This window comes from Urocitellus parryii, chromosome X (genome assembly GCF_045843805.1).
Source record: "Urocitellus parryii isolate mUroPar1 chromosome X, mUroPar1.hap1, whole genome shotgun sequence".
In the NCBI taxonomy this organism is placed as follows: domain Eukaryota; kingdom Metazoa; phylum Chordata; class Mammalia; order Rodentia; family Sciuridae; genus Urocitellus; species Urocitellus parryii.
In genome coordinates this window covers 100549582-100572934 of record NC_135547.1, presented here as the reverse complement: position 1 = coordinate 100572934, position 23353 = coordinate 100549582, and the positions used below count along the sequence as shown (strand labels likewise).

At 35.0% G+C, this 23353-nt stretch overlaps 1 protein-coding gene across 1 annotated transcript in view; it reads right to left on the bottom strand.

The window, feature by feature from the left end:
- Positions 1 to 2348: 2348 nt before the first annotated feature.
- The window catches only part of Rpgr (retinitis pigmentosa GTPase regulator), a 33472-nt gene continuing 12467 nt past the window's right edge, over positions 2349 to 23353 (bottom strand). The window contains exons 8-15 of the mRNA XM_077793831.1: positions 19570 to 19725; positions 16387 to 16511; positions 14631 to 14816; positions 13337 to 13496; positions 7684 to 7781; positions 7225 to 7290; positions 2807 to 4964; positions 2349 to 2773 (exon numbers count right to left, since the gene is read on the bottom strand). Coding sequence (XP_077649957.1) covers positions 2349 to 2773; positions 2807 to 4964; positions 7225 to 7290; positions 7684 to 7781; positions 13337 to 13496; positions 14631 to 14816; positions 16387 to 16511; positions 19570 to 19725 — 3374 coding nt within the window. The remainder of the gene's footprint in view (positions 2774 to 2806; positions 4965 to 7224; positions 7291 to 7683; positions 7782 to 13336; positions 13497 to 14630; positions 14817 to 16386; positions 16512 to 19569; positions 19726 to 23353) is intronic.

Sequence of the window (23353 nt, the reverse complement as noted above, 5' to 3'; positions counted from 1 at the left end):
CCTTTCCTTTCTCTCCTTATCTTTATATAATATTTACAAATATGCAATTTATATATATATATAATATTTATAAATAATCAAATCCCTTCTATTCATAAAGGTCTCGGTTCTTTTACCCACACCATCCCACCACTAACTAGCAACAAACTCCCTTCCATAAACTTCAGAGGGCAGGAGGCCTGCCACATACATGATTAAATAAATGTTCATTGAGCAGTGGGCACTGAAAGTTTGCATGCTTAGTTTAGTCTAACTGTTAGTATGCTTGAAGGTGGGATGATTTTGGTGATTGAGACATTTTTTTCTGAGAAAAAGAGATACCAGCAATTCTGGTTCTGACAAAGCTGTAGTTGGTAAGGAACACTTAGCGTTCCTATAGAATTACTTAACTTGCCCATTCTAATTTCATACTTTTCCAGGTAAAGAAACGAAAGCCTGCAAAGGTTAAAAAAAAAAAAACTGGCTCAAATTCATATAGCTTTAAAGTACAAATCTAGAAGCAGGGCCTTGGCCTCAAAATGACTAGTATACTGATTTTGACCAGAACATTATCCCTATAGAAACTACTGCTTCTAAGTTTTTGGCCATGGAAATGGAAAGAAATGTTGTCTAAAAGTGGATATCCAGACCAGCTGAAATACTAATACGTGGACACATTAGAACATGATTTCAGTATTGCTGGCCGGTTATCTCTTAATTGGAAGATGAATGCCGCTACCTTTAAGTTTAGTAACTTGAGTTTAGAGTTTCTCATCTTCCTTGAGTTCCTTTATGGGCTTCCTTTTGAACTCTGTCTCTATCATCCATCTTACTTAATCACTTTAAGTCTACTTTTTCAATAACCATGTTTGGCACATAAATTTTATTACAATATTATTAATCCCACTTCTCAAACACTTAATGAATGTGGTAGAATTTGGTTGAGGGCTGCAATGCCAAATCAATGTATTTGGTTAGATATGGGAAGCTACCAGAGATTCCAGCAGTTAAGAGACAATTTATAGCTGTTTCTAGAAAATTCTTCACTTTGATTCTAGTCTTTCTTCTCTTTTTCATTTTTACCTAAGAGAATCGAATGTGCAAAGTATTCATCTACACAAATTTCATAGGAAGTTTACCATCAAGTTTACTTCTTTGATTAAAATATAAGAAATCCCTCATGTCCAAAATATGGAAGTGACTGGGAAAGGAAATCAGTTGAAAAGGGAGCAATAAATACACAACAATCAAACTAACTGCATTTTATACACTGAAAATTTATGGGAAGACTAAAATTACTCTAGTGGAAATTAGTCTAAATCTACTTTAGCCTCTTTAAATTTCAATATCTAGTACTAGACAGTTTCTTTTCACACACAATTACTGACTGTATACATTTAATCTTTATTTTACTGGAAACATCCTGATATACAATAGACAAACTGAGAATTACAGGATAGTTAATGAAGAGTACATACAGGGCAGGTAACAGACACTGAGTTTGAAGGTTCTGACAGTACAGTTAGAGCTCAGAAATGATAGTTTAGAAATACAGAAGACAAGAGACATTAAAGCCAACAAAACAACAATTGTTAAGAGTAGAAAACAAAAATTTATAAAAACTTAAGTTAACTTTAAAGTATATATTTTTCTTCCTTAAAAACATTATACAAATTACAAAAATGATAGAGCAAATCTGCTTGTCAGAATGGAAAGAATGTTAAGAATTAGAAAAGACCATAGTTATATCATCTCATCCACTCTATTTCATGAATGAGGAAACGAGCTTACTGAATCACTTTGCCCATCTGATAAACACTTAAAAGTTATACATACTTTCAGATTACACATTTAAGTAAATCTCCATTTCATTAGGTATACTAATGAAATGGAGAGCTCAATTAGGAGGTAAGCCCTGAACATAGCTGTCACTTTGTAGACACAGACTGAAAAAAATGTGCTAACACATGTATAAGAACTCAGAAATTCTGATAGCCCTTAAGAATCTATACTATTTTTAAATGGACTGATTATTAATACAAACAAAATACTCTTGTAGTACATTTCTATTTCCAAAATGTGACTTAATGATGAAAATATAATGTCAATTATCTGTTATGGTCTTTTAATATTTTCTGGTTATAAATTTATAATTTGGGGCAAAACTACAATGAGATGCCAGTTTAGAAGAAACTAATTTTGCAGTGCCTCCTTCTGCCTTTGACCCCTTAACACAACCTGCATCAGTTGCTTCTTTACCACATGTAAAATAACCACAAAACAGAATCAGTTTAGTAAAATGAGTGCCAATCACATGCAAGGTGTTCAAATGATTTAGCTGGCCATAATCAGGTCAAATTTAAAGTCTATTACTTTAATTCCAAATAATGTGGTAATACATTATTCCAGAATTTTTTGGAACCTGGTGGCCCATTCTCTAAAAGTTGTTTTGACTGCACTGGCCTTTTGAACCTCTGCTCTTTCCCCTTTCCCTGTGAGTTAGTAACAGACTTTTTTTGATATGTTCTATGTCTGTCACATTTCATAGATCCTTTTATTTTGCTCTCTTTTTTGGACTCTTTTCTGTTACCCTGACTTTCCTTCTCTTTTTCACCAATTTCCTGGTATTTCCCCTCTTCTTCCTCATTGTCTACCTCTTCTTCCTCCTCCCCTTCCCTCTCCTTCTTTTTCCTATTCTCCCCTTCCTCTTCTCCCTCTCCTTCCCTTTCTTCTTCTTCTTCTTCCCCCTTTCCTTCGTTTTCCTCTTCTTCCTCCTCTCCTTCATTTTCCCCTTCTCCTTCTTCCTCTTCCCCATCTCCTTCCTCACTCTCCCCCTCTCCTTCATTTTCCTCCTCTCCTTCCTCTTCTTCCCTCTCTCCTTCATCTTCTTCCTCTTCCCCCTCTCCTTCCTCTTCTTCCTCCTCTTCCCCCTCTCCTTCCTCTTCCTCCTCTCCTTCCTCTTCCTCCTCATCTTCCCCCTCTCCTTCCTCTTCCTCCTCCTCTTCCCCCTCTCCTTCCTCGTCTTCCCCCTCTCCTTCCTCATCTTCCTCCTCTCCTTCCTCTTCCTCCTCTTCCCCCTCTCCTTCCTCTTCCTCCTCCTCTTCCCCCTCTCCTTCCTCTTCTTCCTCCTCTTCCCTCTCTCCTTCTTCACTTTCCTCTTCTCCCTCTCCTTCCTCATCTTCCCCTTCTCTTTCCTCTTTACCTTGCTCCTCTTCTTCCCCATTTTCCTCTTTTCCTTCCTCTTCCCCTTGTTCCTCTTCCCCCTCTCCTTCTTCCTCTTCCCCATTTCCCTCACTTTCCCCTTCTCCTTCCTCTTCACCTTGTTCCTCTTCTCCCTCTCCTTCATTTTCCTCTTCCTCTTCTCCTTCTTTGCCCTCTCCTTCCTCTTCATCTTCTTCCTCTTTTCCCTTTCTTTCTTTCTCTACCCTCTCTCCTTCCTCTGTTTCCCCATCTCCTTCCTCTTCCTTCCCCTCCTCTTTCTCTTTTTCTCTAAATCTTTCCTCCCCTCCATTCTTTTCTCCATCTTCTTTCTCCTTTCCCCCTTTTCCTTCCTCTTCACTTTCTCCTTCCTCTTCTGCTCTTTCTTTTCCCTCTCCCTTTTTCTTCTTCCCATCCTCCTCTTCTTCCTCTCCTTGCCCCTCCTCCTGCTCTCCTTGCTCCTCCTCCCTTTCCTCCTGCGCTCCTTGCTCCTCCTCCCTTTCCTCCTGCGCTCCTTGCTCCTCCTCCCTTTCCTCCTGTTCTCCTTGCTCCTCCTCTCTTTCCGCCTCCTCTTCTTGCTCCTCCCCTTCTCCATCCTCCATCTCTTGGTTTCTTTCTTCCTGGTGGCCTTTGTCCCCCTCCTTTTTCTTCTGTTTTACCTCATCTCTTTTCTCCCACTCCTCCTCCTCTTTTAGGTACTTGCCTTCCTTATCCAGACTCTCCATTTTTCCTCTTCCTCCATCTTTCTCCCCTTCCTCCTTCCCATGCCATTGTTCCACTTCTGAACTACCCTCCTCACAGATTTGGTTCCTTTCACCTTCAGTCCCATCCTCCGCCTCTCCCTTGCCTTCACTCACCTCTGCTCTGTCTGAAAGGTCATCTGTCAGGGTTCCTGCTTCCTCCTCCTTTGTTTCTCCTTCCACCTCCACATTTTCCTTATGTGCCTCTACCACTTGCTCCTCTATTCCACTTCCTTCTGAATCCTCTGTTCCTTCCTGCTCCTCTGGTATCTCTGACAAGTGGTCACACTTAAAATCATATTTTGTCATGAATCTGGATACTCTGGGTTCAGTCTCGAGTCCTTGTTCGACATATTTTCTGCTGAACCACATGTGATGATCAGTTTCCAGTTCATCCTCTTTCTCTTCACTATCAAATTCTATTGACTCAGGCTGATCCAATATGTCGGCTGTACCCATCTGTCTCTGGCTTTCACATTCCATGTAACTGTCTGGCTCCTCTATCAATTCTCTTTCAGGGTCAAAGATCATATCTTGCTGCCTACTTTTCCTTTCCTGAGTAAAGCCTTTGTCGTCTTCATCCTCAAAATTCACATCTTTTTCTGGTAACTCATCAAAGAATGTATCATATGGTAAACATTCTATATTCTCTTTTCTTTCTTGTATATCTTTCAGACCTGCCATTTCCATCAGCTCAGTTTTCTTCTCAGACACTATTTCTTCTCCATCACTTTCCTTTTCTGTGTCCTTAGTATCAAGTTCATCAACCTCACTTTTACTCTCATGTCTAAATATCTCTTTTTGCAAGCCCTCTTCATTGATGTTGGCCTCAGTGTCCTCCTGGTCTGAGTCATTATCTACTTCCTCATCTGTAAACGTTTCCACAGTCTCAGCTGCTTGCATCATGAAGATCCCTTCATCTACCTGTTCCTTATATGATTTCCCTTCTTTCATTTTTGATACCTCTTCATATTCATATTCATTACTATCATCATCATTTTCAGTACAAGCTGCATGCTGAATCAATTGGTCAACTGCTTCTTGTTTCTGTAAATTTTTTGAAGTAATCATCATACTACTATTAGTTGACAATGGCAACTTTTCTTCTATAAATTACTGCTACAGTTTTACATTTTTAAAAGTAGAATAAAAACATCCAGATAGAATAAAAATATCAGATATTTTGCTGAGGTTTTATTTTCTTTAGGAAAATATAGCAGTATATCTAATTTTGACTTAGTAACATGTATCTGTGTTTGTTTAGCTTTCAGTTTTAATCATGTGCCTTAATTCTGCCAATCACAATTCCAATATTTATTATCTACCCTTTTTCTCAATTGGAGTAAAGCCTTACATTATGACATTTCCAGATTGATTTTGCAAGATGCTATTTCAAAATTTACACCGCACTTGCATGAATCATTTCAGTATAATTTTTCTACCTTCTCTATCATTTTTAATTTCCAAAATTTGATTAGTCTTTGAGTTCATGAAATCCACAAAATTAATCAATATATGAAAATTTTTAAAATTGAAAAATGAGTAGCTTATTTTTAGAAGAAAAAAAGGAAAACTGCACATGAAATTTTTTTTTAAATCTATAAGCTAATAACAATGTTTTTCTTTCCTAAACAAAATCTTTGTATGAATTTTCAAAAGTTTTACCCTATTATATTCTTTAAAATAATTTGCAAACATGAAAAATCACTAAAAAGAAAAAATACTTAGGGCAAAATGTAAGATTTAGGTAAAACTATGAAATCACACATTGAGATTTGAATGATATATCAACAATATAAAAATAATTTCCTGCTGAACAAAATAAGGCAAAACCAAATTGTTGACCTAAATTCTATAAGTTAATGAATTCAAATATTTGATGAATTTGGATCTCTGGATGGTAAAAGCTCACAAAATCAAATTTTATAAATTGTGATGAGTGTTAAGGCATAGGAAGAGGTTGAACTTTTACCAAAGAAATAATTAAAACAGGACAAGTTACGAATTAACAAACTGATATAGAGAAATGGTATAACAAATATGTTTTACTCACTAAAGTAGGCCTGATAGAGCCTAAACTTAAAAGGACTATCTAAAGTATGAAATACATATCAGCTTAAAAGGAAGTACTTTTCTCTTCTATTATGTTCTAGGTCTGTCATTTCAAAAGTGCTAAAACTTGAAAGTTCTTTCCAGAGCCCTAAGAGAAACAGGCCCAACAGTCAGAACTGATTTCTAAATGTATGTGCCTTTCTTTTCCCAGAACAGTAAGGTAGCCCAGAAGAGGCAGAGCCCAGAGTCTAAGAGCAGAGAAAGGAAAGAGGAAAGATGGAAGTACAGTCAGTAACTAAAGCAGTTAACATTCATTGAGCTTCCACAACTGCGGTGGAAGCCATATTCAAAGGCATGCTGTTATTCACCATGACTCTCACTGATATACACAGGACTAATGAAGACTGGCTCTAAATTTTTATGATTTATCAAAATGCTCTTTCATTTCAGTGGCTTTGGTTTGAAGAATTTTTATCTTAATGTGGCAAAGACACTAGAAATAGAAAATGTTTTTTACAGCCTCCTTCCTTTAATTTACATTTCTCTGCTTTATTTTCCTAATCTCCAAACTCCTCATCCTTTTATCCCACTAGTTCTTAAAGCCAGGGAAGGCAAAAAATCTAAGGGAAGGCCTTTATTTCTCCAGGGTTGTGGAAGACATAGACTACTCCTTCCTCTTGCTATTTGTTATTCATTAAAGGTCTCCTTTTCACCCATAAACAGTCTCGAGTTTCCAAATATTTATTTTAATAATGTTTTATGCTATCCATTCCTTGATAAATTAAAGACAAATCTAAAAATTAGAAGTGATTATCAAATATTTTTACTAAAATCACAAAATATCAGACCTAGAAAAAAATGTTAATATCACCCAGTAAAGTCAGCATAGTAACTCACCCAAAGTCATATTCAACCAGTCAGAGAGCCACTCTGATAAACAGTGGCCTCTTTCTATAAGTAAGAAATACAATTATGAACTATTGCTAGACAGAAGAAAATATAATTATCACAACTTAAGTTAGTAACTCCAAAGAACAAATTTCAGTAATGAAATTCTAGCATTCTTGCTGCATCACAGAAAATACATACCAACAGAACAAGCCAAATGGAGGTCATCTACATTGTGCTCCTCTGTCCTTTAAATTCTTAAATAAATGAATACTTACCTTTCTTGTGGTCTTCCCAGAAACTTTCAAAGCAAAATAATTTAAACTGTTCTTACCTACCATAATAAAAATAACACTCTATATTATACCTTTTGTTTTTGAATTGGCGAAAATGTTAATGACTTGTCATCAGAATTCAGGTTCATCATATGTGTCTGAAATAAAAAAGAAGTATATGTTCTCAAAATATAGGCTATATATAGGCTAATGCAGGCTATATATATGATCGTGCATTCTAAATACACACACACACACACACACACACACACACACGCACAGTAAAATGAATGCCAAACAGTTCAGACAGTAATATAATCTACTCTCAATTGCCATGCTAATGGTGTGAAGATAGAAATAAATTTTATCATACATTAATTGAACTTTGTTTGCTAATTTTTAACCAATAAAGTTGGTTAAAATTAGCAAAACCAAAGAAATAGTTTTTTTTTGTGCACGAGAATATAGAAGACATATACATACATGTTCACACATAAACACATGAACCAAAATTTATACCAAACTCATCTAGATAGATACAGAATCATTACCATATTTAAGATATCATTAGTTTCTTCAAGGCTTTCTGAATCTGCTGCTGAAGAATTTTCTGTCTCTTTCTCTTTGGTCATGTTATCTTGAAGAAAGTCTGAATGATGAGAAGGAAAAAGGAAATCCAGATTTCAATAGAAATATAAAAAGCAACTAGACAGAAATTCTATAATACAAAGTGTGAGTACAATTTTACCAAAGGTCCTTTGATTTAATGTCAGGGGAGCTGAATAGAAGTCAACCACAGTGATAATGTGTTTTAAAATCTCTTTTTCAAGGTTTAAAAATTTTAACACCAATTAGATAATAACTGTGTCATTCATATGGACAGGTTAATACTGTTCCTTTGGGATACCTACAACCCACATATTGAGCACTGGATGCTAGGCCAAAGAAAGATCCCAATCACCCATATATTCCTGGATTTTTACCCCAGTGTAGCTCCCCTATACATCATATCAGGTTGTATGGCCAATTAAATAAAGCAGACATAACTATGATGTCATTCTAGCTCTGCTTTGCTACACGCATGCATGTTCTCTCTTTTGGATCACTTGCTCTGGAGGAAGCCACTTTGTGAGCATCTTTACATAGAAGCCTATGTGAAGAGTACAGGAAGCCCTCTGCCAATGGCAACATGAATGAGCTGGAAATTCAACTACAGCCCTGTATGACAGTGTGACTTTAACTTGATGAGTGAGCCTGAGCCAGAATTACCCAGTTAATGCGATCCTGGATTCTTGACTCTCAGAAACTATGTGAAATAGTGTCTGTCATTTTAACTTGCTAAGTTTTATGGTCATTTTTAAATGTAGCAACAAATAACTATCTCAAGTACCTTTCACAGAAAATGGCAAGTTATTATATCATAAAGCAGAAAATTAAAAGTCATAAGCTCTATTTGGCCTTACATTTTTCTAAAATTTCTCACTATATCCTCTTTGATCACCTGTCTACTTATTTGAGGGGAGTTTCTTAAATGAAGTCTTAACTACAAAATGCCAGTCCACACTGATCTCTCCATTTTAAATCTATTCAACTCCATGAGCAAGTACTCATTTTGTATCTATTCCATGTGTTGTAATATGCAGAGACAGTACTTAAATTTTAACTGCTAATTCTTTTGTTGTTCATTATCTATATTTAAGTTTTACAACAGATGTTGATATACATAGACTATAAGTTCATTAAGAAGTAGCAATTATCAAGGGAATATAAAAACATAGAGGAAAGAGAAATCATACATGAATGTTGGGAATCAGGAATGGTTTCACTAAAAAAATACATGGGAGGATGAGTAGTATTCTGAGAGGCAGGCAGAGATAGAGCTGGAAAGGGAATAAATGAATTCCCATTCCTAATAAAGCCAAGGAGTAGGAAGAGAAGCACATGGAAGGAAGCAACTTGTGTTGAAGGCTGCCAATGTCCTAAGAACATATACTCTTTTGTGTGTTGTATTAATCCTATGATAACAAGAAAGGTTAAACATTATATTCTCATTTTGAGAATGAGAAAAGTATACTTAATTTACCATTATGGTACTTAATGTCAATCTCAGGTCTATGTAACTCCATAGCCCATATTCTTTCCAGTAAGTCAGACTCTGAATTGCTCAGTTTGATCAAAATCAGGGGTTACATTTTTTTTTCTCTAAAAGACCACACAGTACATATTTTATGATTTGTGAGCCATACAGTCTCTATCCTAACTTAACCTCTGACATTGTAGAATGAAAACAGCCATAGACAACACATGAAGGAATGGGTATGAATGGGTTCAAATAAAAGTTTATTTACAAAAACAGGTGGATGGCTAGATTTGGTCCATGGGTCATAGTTTCTAGACTCCTGATTTAAATAAAGGTTATAAGAAAAAAAAGGTTACTGAGAGAGAGAGCCAGAAAAGCAGTTGAGAGTTATAAGGAAACATTTATTTTCATAAATATCAGGGATCCTCTGAAGACAGTGGAGCAGATAGGATCTGAACTGGACTTAAGGGAGATTAATGTGAAAAGTGTTACACTGGATATACTGGAGGTAAGAAAATGTAGGTTTAGAAAATAGAGTAGCTTTTTTAAGCTGATGGCTTTGTCTCAGATGAGAAAACAGAAATCACTAGACATGATGTGCTTGATCTTCTCACCAACATACACTATTACCTAAATTTGTGCCCAAGTTCTCATTTTCCTGTTAATGTAAAATGTCTTTCCTATTACCAAAGACTGCTCTGCATGTCAGCCTCTTCTGTCTTCCAAGAGCTTTGCATCTTGTCTCCTAGGGCTACCAAGATCTCCTGATTATAGGTATACACATGTGTTCCAGTTTTTCCCATGGATCCCACAGTTCCCTCTAGCTGCCTGCCAAGTGTTCTGGACTATCACATGACCAAATAAGCAAAATAATGATCTATACAGCCTATCTCCTCTTCACTTCCTCATTCCCTATTCATGCTTTAATACTTATCATTCTGGCTTCTGTGATCTTTCCTTGGAACTGCTCTTTGTTGAGGTCACCAGTAATCTCCAGGATACCAAATGCACTGGATGTTTCTTTGAGTTCTTTTCCCTTAATCTTTGAGCAGAGATTTGCATTCATGCCTCTACTTTTTCCTAATTTTCCTCCTCCTCTCTTACTGACTGACGAGATCGAGAAGGATAAATATTCTTATGTCTATATCCTGGTCCCTCTTCTCTTCTGACTACTCTCTGTTGATTTCACCAACTTTGTAGATTTTAAATACCATTTCTCTACTGATGGTTTCCAAATTTTATCACTAGTTCAGAGCTCTTTTCTGAACTTTAGGCTATTTTTCAACCGCCTGCTTAATATTTCCATTTGCATGTCTCATAGATACCCTAGGCTCAATTCTTAAATTTCTTCCTCAAACTTGTCCATCATCCTATTGCTTAGGAACTACCCTTGATTCTTCCCTTTATGTCATCCCTATATGTAATCTATTAATACGATAAGCAAGTATAGTTGGTTATATGTCTGAAACATATCATCTCAACTGCAAAGACCTTGGTCCACACATTGCTATCTGTTGCAATAAAAAATCTGACAAGTATTCTTCTTCTTCTTCTAATATGGCTTCCCTAGAATCCACATGGAGGTAGAAATGATCATTTTAAAATATCAATTGGATTGGAACATATCAGTCCACTCTTTAAAACCCACTAATTGCTTTTTATTGTATTTAAAACCATTCAAGCTTGACACAGTAGTGCACACCAGTAATTCCAGCTACTAAGTAGTGCACACCAGTAATTCCAGCTACTAAGTAGGTTCAGGCAGTAGGATCAAAGTTTGAGGACAGCCTCTACAACTGAGAGACCCTGTCTCAAAATAAAAAAGACTGGGGATGTAACTGAGCAGTAAAGTATCCCTGGGTTCCATCCCTAGTGACATACACACTAACACACACACACACACACACACACACACACACACACACACACACAGAGAGAGAGAGAGAGAGAGAGAGAGAGAGAGAGAGAGAGAGAGAGAAAACCATTCAAATTGAATAGGCTCTTTCTGGCCTATAAACTGAGGAATAATTTTTCACTGTCTTTTCTCCAACATCATCCTGTTCTGTCTTTTCCCTCACTTTATAGCCCTACTGGTCTTTCCTTTTCTTTGCCTCTTATTTTCTCTTCCAGGAATGCAACTACTGTCAATTTATGTGGCTATCTCTTATTCTTTATGTTTAGCATGAATGGCATCTTCTCAGCAAGACCTACCCTGATCCATTTTCTTCCCTTATAAAGACAAAAGTCTGCAAATGATTTAGAACAAATCACATTATATACTGAGTATAACTTATAAGCTACTTATTATAAAGAAAGTTTTATCAGTCACAAAAAGATAAGGGAAAATTTTCCTTTTGATCTAGGTACAAAAATATGTATATATTTACATTTAAATCTCTTGAAGTGGGAAATGACTTTCTTTCCCCAAACCACATACTTTTCTTCCCTGTGTACAGTGCGTGTCAGAATCTACTACTACGCTTTCCATGTCTAGGACTGAAAAGCATCATTTGACATTGATTTTTTTGTGGGGTGGGGGGTCCTGGGGTTGAACCCAGGGGCATTTAACCACTGAGCCACATCCTCACCCCCCTTTTTTTTGCATTTTATTTAGAGATAGGGTCTCACTGAGTTGCTTAGTGCCTTGCAAAGTTTCTGAAGCTGGTTTTGAACTTGTGATCCTCCTGCCTCAGCCTCCCAAGCTGCTGGGATTACAGGTGTGTGCCACTGCACCCAGCCTTGACACTGATTCTTATTTCAAAAAGACCATACAGGAGAATTAGGGTTGTAGCTCAGTGTCAGGGCACTTGCCTAGCACATATGAGGTACTGGGTTCAATCCTCAGCACCACATAAAAATAAATAAATAAAATGAAGGTATCGTGTCCATCTACAACTTAAAAAAACAACATACAAAAGTTGTGGTGAAGAAACTCAGCTCATTATCAAGGTCCTGTGTCTAGATGATAGATCGAAAACAATAAAAATTATGTACCATGATTCTTAATTCCCAATGTACAGGTTTATCTTTCTCTTTTCTTTTTTGGTACTGAGGAGTGAACCCAGGGGGCATTTTATCACTGAGCTACATACCCCATCCCTTTTTAGTTTTTGAGATAGGGTCTCTCTAAGTTGCTTAGGGCCTTGCTAAGATGCTGAGTCTGGCTTCAAATTTGTGATCCTTCTGCTTCAGCTTCCCAAGTCACAGAATATGGGCCTGTTCCACCAAGCCTAGCCAGGTTTATCTACTTAAATTTCAAATCTACTTCTTCTTCTGATCTCCTGGTCCTGTGCCCATCATTCAAGCATACACCCTCTAATACCATACAGACACTCCTTCAAGATATAAAGTCTATGAACACAATCATGTGGAAGAGGTGTATAGTAGTAAAAGAGTTGGGATTACAATTTAAAGTATGAATATCTAATAGGGACTAGGATAGAGGTGTTACTGATAATCATAAGTATATTTATTTAGGGGTTTCTAGAGGTGATGAGCTCAATGCTAAATATTTTACATTCCTGATATCACTTAATCATTGAAATCATTCTCTGAAGTAGGCATCATTAAACCTATTTAAATGATAAGGAAACTGAGGCTTAGATTTAGTCACATAGTTAATAAATGTCAGAGCTGGCATGTAACTCTAGATCAATTTTAATTCCATATCCCATGCTTTAACCACTATGAATCACTGCTTAAATATAGAACTTGACATAGATCCAGAAGACCTGCATTCAAATCCTGTCCACTTCAGATATAAACTGACTGACCTTGGGTAAGTCACTTGATTTCTTCAGGTCTAGCTTTTCTCATTTGTAAAATAAAGAATATAATTCCCACTTATTTCATGTAGTTGCTTCAGATTTTATAGAAATATAATAATGGCATGCATATTATCTCCATTACTCTATAAAGACATGCTGCTATGGTTACAAGATTCATTGATGGTGCTTTGTATTTGTAAGGGTATTTTTGGGTTTGAGTTCAAGTGGGTGATATCAGGCTCTAATTGGGGATGAAACAATTTAATGAACTGGAGAAAACATCTTAAGATAAAACATGAAAGCAATAGGAATAAAAGGCACATTTCTCCTAAGAGCAGGCAGGGTGACAAGTATTACCTGGATCCAGTGGCTCCATGAAGTCAGAGGTGCATTTCTCTGAGAGGTAATTCATAGGCACAGGGAAAGAGATTGAAGAAGGGCAAAAATTAGGTATGGAGGCAGTCTCCTCTAATGGAGGTAGTGTTCGAACCATGTGAATAGATTCTGGGGATTTCTCCTTTAAAATAAAATAATAAATATCTGTCAAATGATGTTATATATAAAACATTGGCATAAATTTCCTTGCAGTTGCTAAAAATATTTAAGAGAAAGAGTCCAAAGTCTACCAACATTCCATAACATTCACTTCTTAATAATCCCCAGGGGATCAAAAACGTTTTGTTCTGTTGTCTCTGTATCTTAGTTGCTCTAAATTGTCAATTGGAAAGCCGGTTTTTCACATTTTGGGGAAAAAAATGTGTGTGTGTGTGTGTGTGTGTGTGTGTGTGTTTTCTCTGCTTTCTCTTATAGAAACAAAAATTTGCTCATGAGATATAAAAAATTATAAAACATGGGTGGAATATTTCTCAACCTTTCCATATATACTTTTTATAAATAAAAAGTCACACTTAACTTCTACTCCAAAAGGAAAGAATTTAAGAACTTAAAAGTAATTTTCCAAGAGGAATGTCTCCTTTAAATATTTGGCATTTTCATTTTTTAAAAAAGTATAAGTGTCACTGAAACAGTAATTTTAAAGCACATGAGAATCTCTAAATTTAATTCAAAGAAAATATTTCTTTTCTCCAACTAAAGTCCTTCTTGGTTTTTCATGTTTCATAGTTTATAGTATATAACCTTCCACCACATGAGGTCTAACTAAAAGATAAAAGAATATAGCATTAGGCAAGAGGATGAAGTCCTAGAGATGTGCCGTACAACATAGCGTTGTGCCTATGTTAATAATACTGTATTGTATACTTAAAAATCTGTTACAAGGGTAGATCTCATGTTCTTACTACAATAATAGAAAAAAGGGTGTGACAAGTTAAAGTAGAAGATGAATCACATGAAGTTAAAAAAACAATGTAGCATCTACTCTGAGGTGTAAGAAAGGTCTGTAAAAGGATGCTTTGTATACTATCACTGTCTACAAGCAGAGGTTATCCATGATAATTTGAATTATCTAATTTGTGTCTTTAATGGCTTATTCTGCACTCACTTTAAAAGTCCAAAATCTTCAGCTCTAATCACTTTATTAGCAGTTTTATCTGAGAAGAGCCTTTGATTTTATAAAGAAAATAGATTTTTTCTTCATGTTTTCTTAGCAGTGCTATACAATACTATTATATAGAATAGGCCACAACTGTACCCGCTCTCTTCGCCGCAGACGTGCTGATAAAGTTCTATGCAGTAAATTTCCTGAGGTCAGATCAGTGGTGGACAGAGAACTGGCTGCAGGTGAGGAAGAATCACTTATTTCATCGAATTCAACTTCTCCTGATATATTGAGCCGTGGAGTGGCAAAAACTAGCATGTGACATCCACCACAGGCAACCTGCAAGCATAAAGCCACAGAAAAATTAATCAACATTGGATTCAAACACAAATGGATTTTGTAACAATTATCAGGTCAGCTACAAGAAATTTACTTAGTGGAACACAGCAGACTTCCTAAACTGACCGACTCACTGATCTCTTTTAATCTCTCTTCTCCCTCTTTTCATTTAGATATACATGTGTGAGTGTGCATGTATACATCACATGTCTGAATTATATCTATGAGAATTAATGTATATATTCTTTAAACACTACAATTGAAAATTAGAACAAGTTTAATTCACCATTTGCTTTCATTTAACATAACAGAGGGAAAAAGTACTTGTCACTACATGTTTCATTACAAGTTAGAAGGTGTTGTATTTTCAACTGGAAGCAATATTAAAAACTTTAAAAAACTATTCAGAGAAGATCTACTGGGAAATAAAATGAGCCAAGAATAAAACAGTCTCCTGAGATAATTATATATCCAAAGCTTTTTCTTTACATGAATATTTTCTACATTTAAAGCTTAAAAGTCCTTAGAGAAAAACAAGAATTCACAATGATGGAACAATGAAAAATAATTTTGAGATATCAATGGCTTCTAAGAAAATGCCCAAAAAGATCCCATAGTGTATTTTGGGGGAGGTACTGAGGATTGAACCCAGAGGAACTTTACTACTGAGTTATACCCTCAGCCCTTTTGATTTTTTATTTTGTGATAGGGTCTCACTAAATTGCTCAGGCTGACCTCGAACTTGTGATCCTCCCACCTCAACCTCCAGAGTCACTGGGACTACAGAGGTGCATTACTATACCTAGCCCCAGTGTTTTTAATACATAGATTCTAGCCATTTTATAGTGTTTTGACTATATCTTTATTTTATAATATTTTCAAATTTAAAATTCATGAACAATTTTATTTATCACCATTTGAACGGATAATCTCTGTAAGATTATAAACCCAATGAATGAGGATTAGTTTCTTCATCACTGAATACTCTGTATTCCTAATAATTAATCCAGTATCTTGCACATAGTCAAATCAACAAATGGTGCTCCATAGTATGAGACAATGCATCTTTGGAGAAGTAAAATTATTGTCAAATAAACAGAATTTTCACAAGTCTATATAGCTCTTAACAAGCGAAAGTATTAGAAACAATAGACATACAATGTGTGATGGTAATGTTAAACTAAAGCCACACATTCTTATCTAAATAATATTTAGTCAATAAAACATTTCCACACCTCTTCATTTGTTATCAGATTCCTCTGGTACAGGATTTGAGAGTCTCAGTAACATTTACTGAATACTACTGTGTTTCAAGAGACATATGGAAATACAGCAGAAGAGTTAAGATTTCAACAAAAAGGAAAATGTTAAAGGAGGAAAATTAGGAAAGGGACAGATTTTCAGAGTGGCCTAATGTATGAAATTTGACTTTTAGAAACTAGTTGTATTGAGTAGATAAATATATGATAGTCTCTAATATTAACATAAAGGTAAGTATTATCTATGAAATACTGAAAGACTCAATTATAGAAGTATAAAAAACATAAGGAGGAGAATGTGATAACCTTACCAAATGAACTGTAAATTTCAAAAAATTAGAGCACAAAGTTGGAAAGAATTGATTGGTAAAATTCTCCAGTCCAAGTCCTAATTTTCCATGTCGGCCATCTCCAAAAGTATACATAAGGCCTACATCTAAAATGCAAAAATAAATAATTAAATAAGGAGAATTATACAAGTGTTACTTGCATTCATCTATTTATACTCAGACGAATATATTAATTCACACTGCAGTATAATTTTCCCATCAAATTCTACATTGAACACTCTGGTCCATTGATCTTTCCACACACACTGATTTCTATGGTCCTATACATAACAATATGCAGTAGATATTCTGAGAACAAATCACTAAACCCTGGTGGTTGGTGAAATTGATGCCTTGTGGTGCAAGAAATTATATGGAACACCAACAATACAGCATGAGATCTTGTGATGTACATCATATTCTCAAGGAGAAAGAGATGCTTGTATTCTGATCTCTTATGTTGTGATATAACCTATTTTATTTTTTCCTCAGATCACTGATTGATCAGTTTCTCAACCTCAGCACTGCCGACAGTTGGGCTGAATTATTTTTAGTTGTGAGAGTCAGTCCTGTTCAGTGTAGGATGTTTAGCAGCATTTTTGGCCTCTGCCCCACTACATGCCAGTAAAACACTCCTCTGCAGCTGTGACAGTCAAAAATTTCTCCAGACATCACATCTGTCTCCTGGGGGGAACAAAATTGTCAGTGGTAGAGAACTACTGACTTAGATCAATCCAACCCCTCTCTTTTCTTAGTTAGGTTCCTGGACTGAATAATGCTGCCTAAAGAACTACCTACCATAAGCCAATCAATAATGCTGACCAGTCCCTATACCAATAACTGGGTCTCACCTATAGCTGAGCTGCTGATAAGTGATCTGGTTACTTCTCTCCAGTTATCTTTTTGCCTGCTACCATAGCAGATATTCTGAACCTCAGCTCCTCTTCTCAGGCCTCTCCTCCATATACTGCATCTCAAGTGAGGTAAGTGCCATGGAAGCAGAATTAATGAGTGACAATGTGTGTGCAGAGAGGGATTTCCCTATAGTTTGAGGATTAGGGAAAGCATTCAAACTGAAACCTAAAGGATGACTAGGGTTTGGCTGGAAGAAGAAAGGAATGAAGAATTCTCCAGGCAGAGTCAGCAGTAAGTAGGAAACACCTGAATCAAGAGAAATCAGAGCTAAGACAAGAAGGTGAAGGCAACCAACAAGCCCAAAGCACAAAGGGGAAAGTGTATGAGATGAGTCTGAGGAGGAAGATGGAACCATACCTCAGAGGATTCCATTAGTTCAGATTATAAATTTTTGAATTCTAAAGGCAAGAAGAAGCCAAATGAATGGTTTTAGGCTGGGAAATGATTAGATGATATTTAGGGACTTCTGGTTTAAGAAGGCAAAGTAACTGTCTACCAAGAAAATATATAAAAATTGACTGAAAAAAATGACTGTAAATAACATAATTCAATAAAGTGATAAGTTCAAAAATTAACTTACAGAAATAGATTTGTATAAATAAGCAATAACCAGTGTTTAGATGTGTTAGCTCTTATAACTCTATTTCCTTTCTTTATATACTCTATTACTGTTATCCCTTCCTCTCCCTTCTTTTGATCCCAATTTCTTTGTTCAAAAGTGATTTTTAAGGCTTGCCTTTCTAATTTGATTATCTTTTGCCTCAAAAACTAAACTCTGATCCAAGCTGCCTGATTACACTTCAAACCTCAGAGTGATTTAAAAAATATGAGCCACTGGCTATAATGAGAAACTGATAAGAACTTATAGATAACTCAGTATACACATCTCATCAGTCTAGAGGGGAAAAAAACTACACTTGTCCTCTGGGGAGGACAGAAGAGCAAAAAGGCAAGTGAAGTTTATGTTCAATTATTTGTGATATAACTCTTTTCATTAAGAAGAAAGATATTATGAAATTTTAACTAAATAACCTAATTGTATATTAGATGATACATGAAAGTCTGTTTACCATCAATTGCAATTTGGAGTTGATGAAAAATGGCACTAAGGACAGACAAACTGAGATTAGGACCCCACAGTAAGGGACACATATCAACTCTAATGAGACAACAAATGAATAACATTTCTTTACATTCTATATAGTACTATTTCATGCCATGTTAACAAAAACAAATAATTGATGATAGGCAGGTCATCCTCTCTGAAGAGTTCTGTGGGGAAAAAGGAACTGTTTACCTTGTGTGTGCTGATTCCTACACTTCCCCTAACCTGTTATCATTAGATGAGCTCCACTGTAGCAGTAGCATTTTTAGAAAGAGGGAAAAAGTAGAAATACAAGTATCTGGATTATTTCAATATACTAGATGATTTCTGAATATTTGGTGCTTTATTTCATCTTCAGATAGAAAAAGTGAAATTACAGATGGTTTTCTTATAAAGCACTTAAGTTTGTGGAGTCTATCAATTACCTATAAGTAATTGACTGAATTATTTCGGGGAAGCATTTTCTTGAGTTCTACACTATTAGCAGAACCTAATTTCTGAAGTTAAGAAGCAGGCCCAAAGGAACATCTCCCTGGATAAAGGAGAAGCCACACAATTGAGAGATGTATTCACTTGGGGGTCTTTGAGGTACCTTTCTCTCTATCACTGTGGAAAGAGGAGTTATTCCTGAAAACGCCTCCTGGTGGCAAAAGCAGCATAAAGAATTTACTCAGCCTGAATGTAGCTCTGTCAAAATGAACATGAGAATGTTCTGAAAAACTTCTTTCTTTCTTCCCTGTGGCTTGCACAGCGTTAAAAGCCTTCAATTTCAGTAAGATTCTAACTTTCCGCCAAAGTACAGTATATTATGGTCTTTTGACATCAGTTGGTCTATTTTGAGGTTCTAAATCTTTAGATCTTTTACTTTTTTTGTGTGTTGGGGATTGAGTCCAGGGTCTCATACATGCTAAACATGCATTCTACCACCTAACTAAAACCCCAGACCCTACATTTATTTTAAATTGAATTAAAATAATCAAAATGACTTTACAACTTTATACTTTGGGATATTAATCAAAGAATTCCAATTTTCTCAATTATTAATTCTTTTACTTAAGTTAGATACATTCGTTCCCTATATTATTTAGTTTATAATAAAATACACCCAGTTCTAGAAATATAAAACAGAAAAATCTAATCCATACCTGTTATCAAAGCTGTGTGATTTTCTCCACAGGCAATATCACTTACTCTCTGGTCCTTCATATTTGCAATGACTTTGGGTTCTGAAGTTTCAAAAAGAAATGTGCCAAGGCCCAACTGACCAAACTGCCCTAGCCCAAAGGTATACACAGTTTTCTCTGAAAGGAAAGGCACAATACAAGAAAAGAATTACATGGAAGCAGACACTGTCACCATCATATCTAAAAAGATTGTGACATTCTTCCTTTTATATAACAATGGTAACTTTTCTCTGAAAGAAATACTCATTTAAGAATACTAATACTGAAGTATAATTTTTTCAGTGATAAAGACAAAAATCAAAGGCACACAATTAGTTGCGTGTGGCAGTGCATACCTGCAATCCTGCCTACTTGGGAGGCTGAGGTAAGAGAATCACAAGTTGGAGGCCAGCCTTGGCAATTTAGCAAGACCATGTCTCAAAATAAAAAGGGCTGGGGATGTAGCTCAGTGGTAGAGCATTCCTGGATCCAAACAAAAACCAAAAACGAAGAAATAATAAAGAAAAGGTACACACTATAAAAAAATTATGGCAGGTGTTCAGTTTTATCTTTCATATCCATAACCACAAAAGGAACTTCTATAAGTAAGAAACTGATACAATAGAAGATACATAACTCAAGGAACTAATCAACATGTCCCTATAATTACCATGTCAATTCAAAAATCATAAATTTTCATAAAGGCAATTTCTTTCACTGCCACAAATAAAAATGTAAATAGTGTCTCCTACAAAAATAAGCGTCTAACTTTTAAAAGAAGTTTAATAAATCTATTTTATAAAACATAATTTCTGAAAATAATTTGCAGAGAAATTAAGATTTATGATGGATATGCTATATTCAGTCATTAGTAAAGCTCCTTTATTAGGAAATGCAATGCTGAAGAAAGGACAGGAGAAGCTTTCCTTTATACTGATACTTTTGGGGTGAATACAAAGGACCTCAATAACTCCATTAGCTCATATATTTTCTAGAAATGCACAAGTACAAAAGCAGGATACATGCATGGTGACAAATGGGTTCTTTGAGACCCAATTTCCCTGGTCAATGTGTTAGGAAGTACAGTGTCCTTGGTTCAATCATGTGAAGAAAGAACGAGAAATATGCATTAGGGCCCAAACTCAAATCGTGGTTATTACCAGCTGTGGCAAGTAGATAAGTTTCTTAGATTCTCTGATGTTATAATCTTTATTTCAGGTAGATTTGAAGACATTTAGTTTTAAAGAACAATTTATCTTTGAAAAAGTCATCATTTAATCAACCCATCTAATTCTGGCAATTGCAGGGGTTACTGATGAATTCAAAACTGTCTAATACCACATCATTTTACATCATTTTCTGCCTAATAAGAATGTTTGCTTTATCAGTAAAACATAGATATTACTCCTTATAGAAAATATGCTGTGTCAAGGACATGAAGCCATACTGAGGCAATGGCAAAACACATTCTTGTTTTAATATAAAAAATCTTTTAGTTAATTAATAACCACATGGTATATTTCCAGTTCTAAATGTTCAGCTTAATAGTAGAATGTTGGGTAAATTAAAACAATTATTTACTATTAGCTTATCAACAATTACTCAACTTTCCTTGGGCTGTCTGATATTAGCCTGTGAAATGAGGCCATTTAGGTAGGCAGCTTAATCATATTTTAAAAGTTTCATTTTATCCTGTTAGGTTCACTTTCAAGTGCTTGGATGATTAGTGATGACAGCAGTTTCTAGTTTTTAAATATCTACAACTCTTTCAACTAAAAATAGTACATATAAACTTCATTGTGGACCCCTCTTATAATTGGCCTTTCTCATCTTTTGGTAACTGCTATGGGTAATGTAAAAGATTACATCTATCACTCTGTCTCAGTGTGTCCCAAGTTCCAGTCTGGCCCTTTCTCCACAGCAATCCACTGTTCCTGCTTCTAAGGAGAAACTATAATCATGCCATCACTACAAGGCATAGTTGTATTTTCTAACCTACTGTGGTCACATGCCTATAGTACCTTTTAGATAAATTGATCAGCAATGATCTGCTTATCTTTAAAATGGTTTAATGAGTGATATCCAAACTGATTGTAAGATCAGAGTTATAGACACAAAAAAACAAAGTTGGGGAGGGAGTCCGTAGAATCATCTAATCACTACTTAAGTGAAAGGAATGATCGAGAATAGATGATTATTTATTTTACCGTAAGTTCTCAGAAAGTATTCCATAACTTTCTTAATTATCCAATTTAGTACTTAGTGAAAATGATGATCAACATACTCTTCAGGTCCATTTCTTCATTACCTAGGACTAAATATTAAATATTTCTATCTAATTCCAGTACACAGGTTCCTCACCAGTGGTGGCTAATAACAACAAAGCTCTCATAGATTCATGGAGCAATGTGGAAAATAGGCAAAATAGTGAATTTTCCATATATATAAATTTGTACAATCTAACTAGATATATTTTATTACAAAATTAGGAGCTTTTGTTTTGAAAATGGTCCTTATTTTATGACATGATAGTGAAAACAGTCACTTTTTTCAATGCTTATATTTAAGCAAATGCAAGTCAGAATTTGACAGCCATCTGTTATTTCTCATTATTTTTCGAACTTAAAGTTTAAATTCTACTTAAAAAGAAAACAAGTTCTTCACTGTTTCCAAGGTTACTTATAATTTATACAAATTTTATCTTTATATTTTCCCCTGTATTACAAGTTTTTTTTCTTCTATTCCCCTGTTCAGTCTACCACAATCAGAAAGACAGGAAACACACAAAAAAACTTTTTTTCCTGCATCTGTAGTAGAAACCTTTGCAGTAGACAGTAATTGCTCTAGATCTGTCAATAAATATATCTCATATTTAAAAAAAAAAAAAAAACCTTCACTGATCTGTGAGATCCCAAAGTGCAAAAATCTGGAGAGAAAAATCAATTTCTGGAAACATGATTTGTAAACTCAAAATCAAATTCACAAAAAGCTAAATGTATAACAGTACAAGAAAAAAATCACACTTTAAGTGTATTCATAATTTTAAAGAAAAATTTAAAGTATCATTGATTACTTTCTTGTTCACATTATATATTTTACAATATATAGTTGGTTTATTTTAATTATATAATCAATATCTGTGTCATTCCAAATAATCTTGAATCACCCAGTAAATTTTCTATGTTTGTAAAAATTAGAGAAAACACATAATGCATATAAACTAAGTTGTCTTTTTAACTATAGATTAGATTTTCAAACAATTTATAAAGATTTAATTTAGAATACATCTTTTAAAATTACATGAAAGCTCATTTTGTAAGCAGGAATTCAAAATAATCTTAAACCTTAGAATTATTTCCAAATTTAGAGCAGAGGTTTTGAAAAAATTATTTCTAACTTAGAAAAGATTCCATCTAGAAGTTTTAATTCTGGGTAACTAAAGTTTAATATACATGACTGGGACTAGAATAGGAAGTCAAAGAAAAGAAATACAACAAAGGAAAATCTAAAGATAAAATACTGCTCCTCCATTTTGCAGCATTAAAAATATCATCTAAGAATTGGTTATTCAGAATTTGTCTAGAATACTTCTAGCTTTAGGTTACTAAAGATTAAGTAGTGACTACAAACTGTTAATTTCTTAAAACTCATGATAATAATTCACTATTTAACTACGTTACTCCTATATTACTCATCTAAAATAAATATAATACTGAATAAATTTGAGAGCATCAATTTAGCAGGCATATTTTCAAATGTCAATATA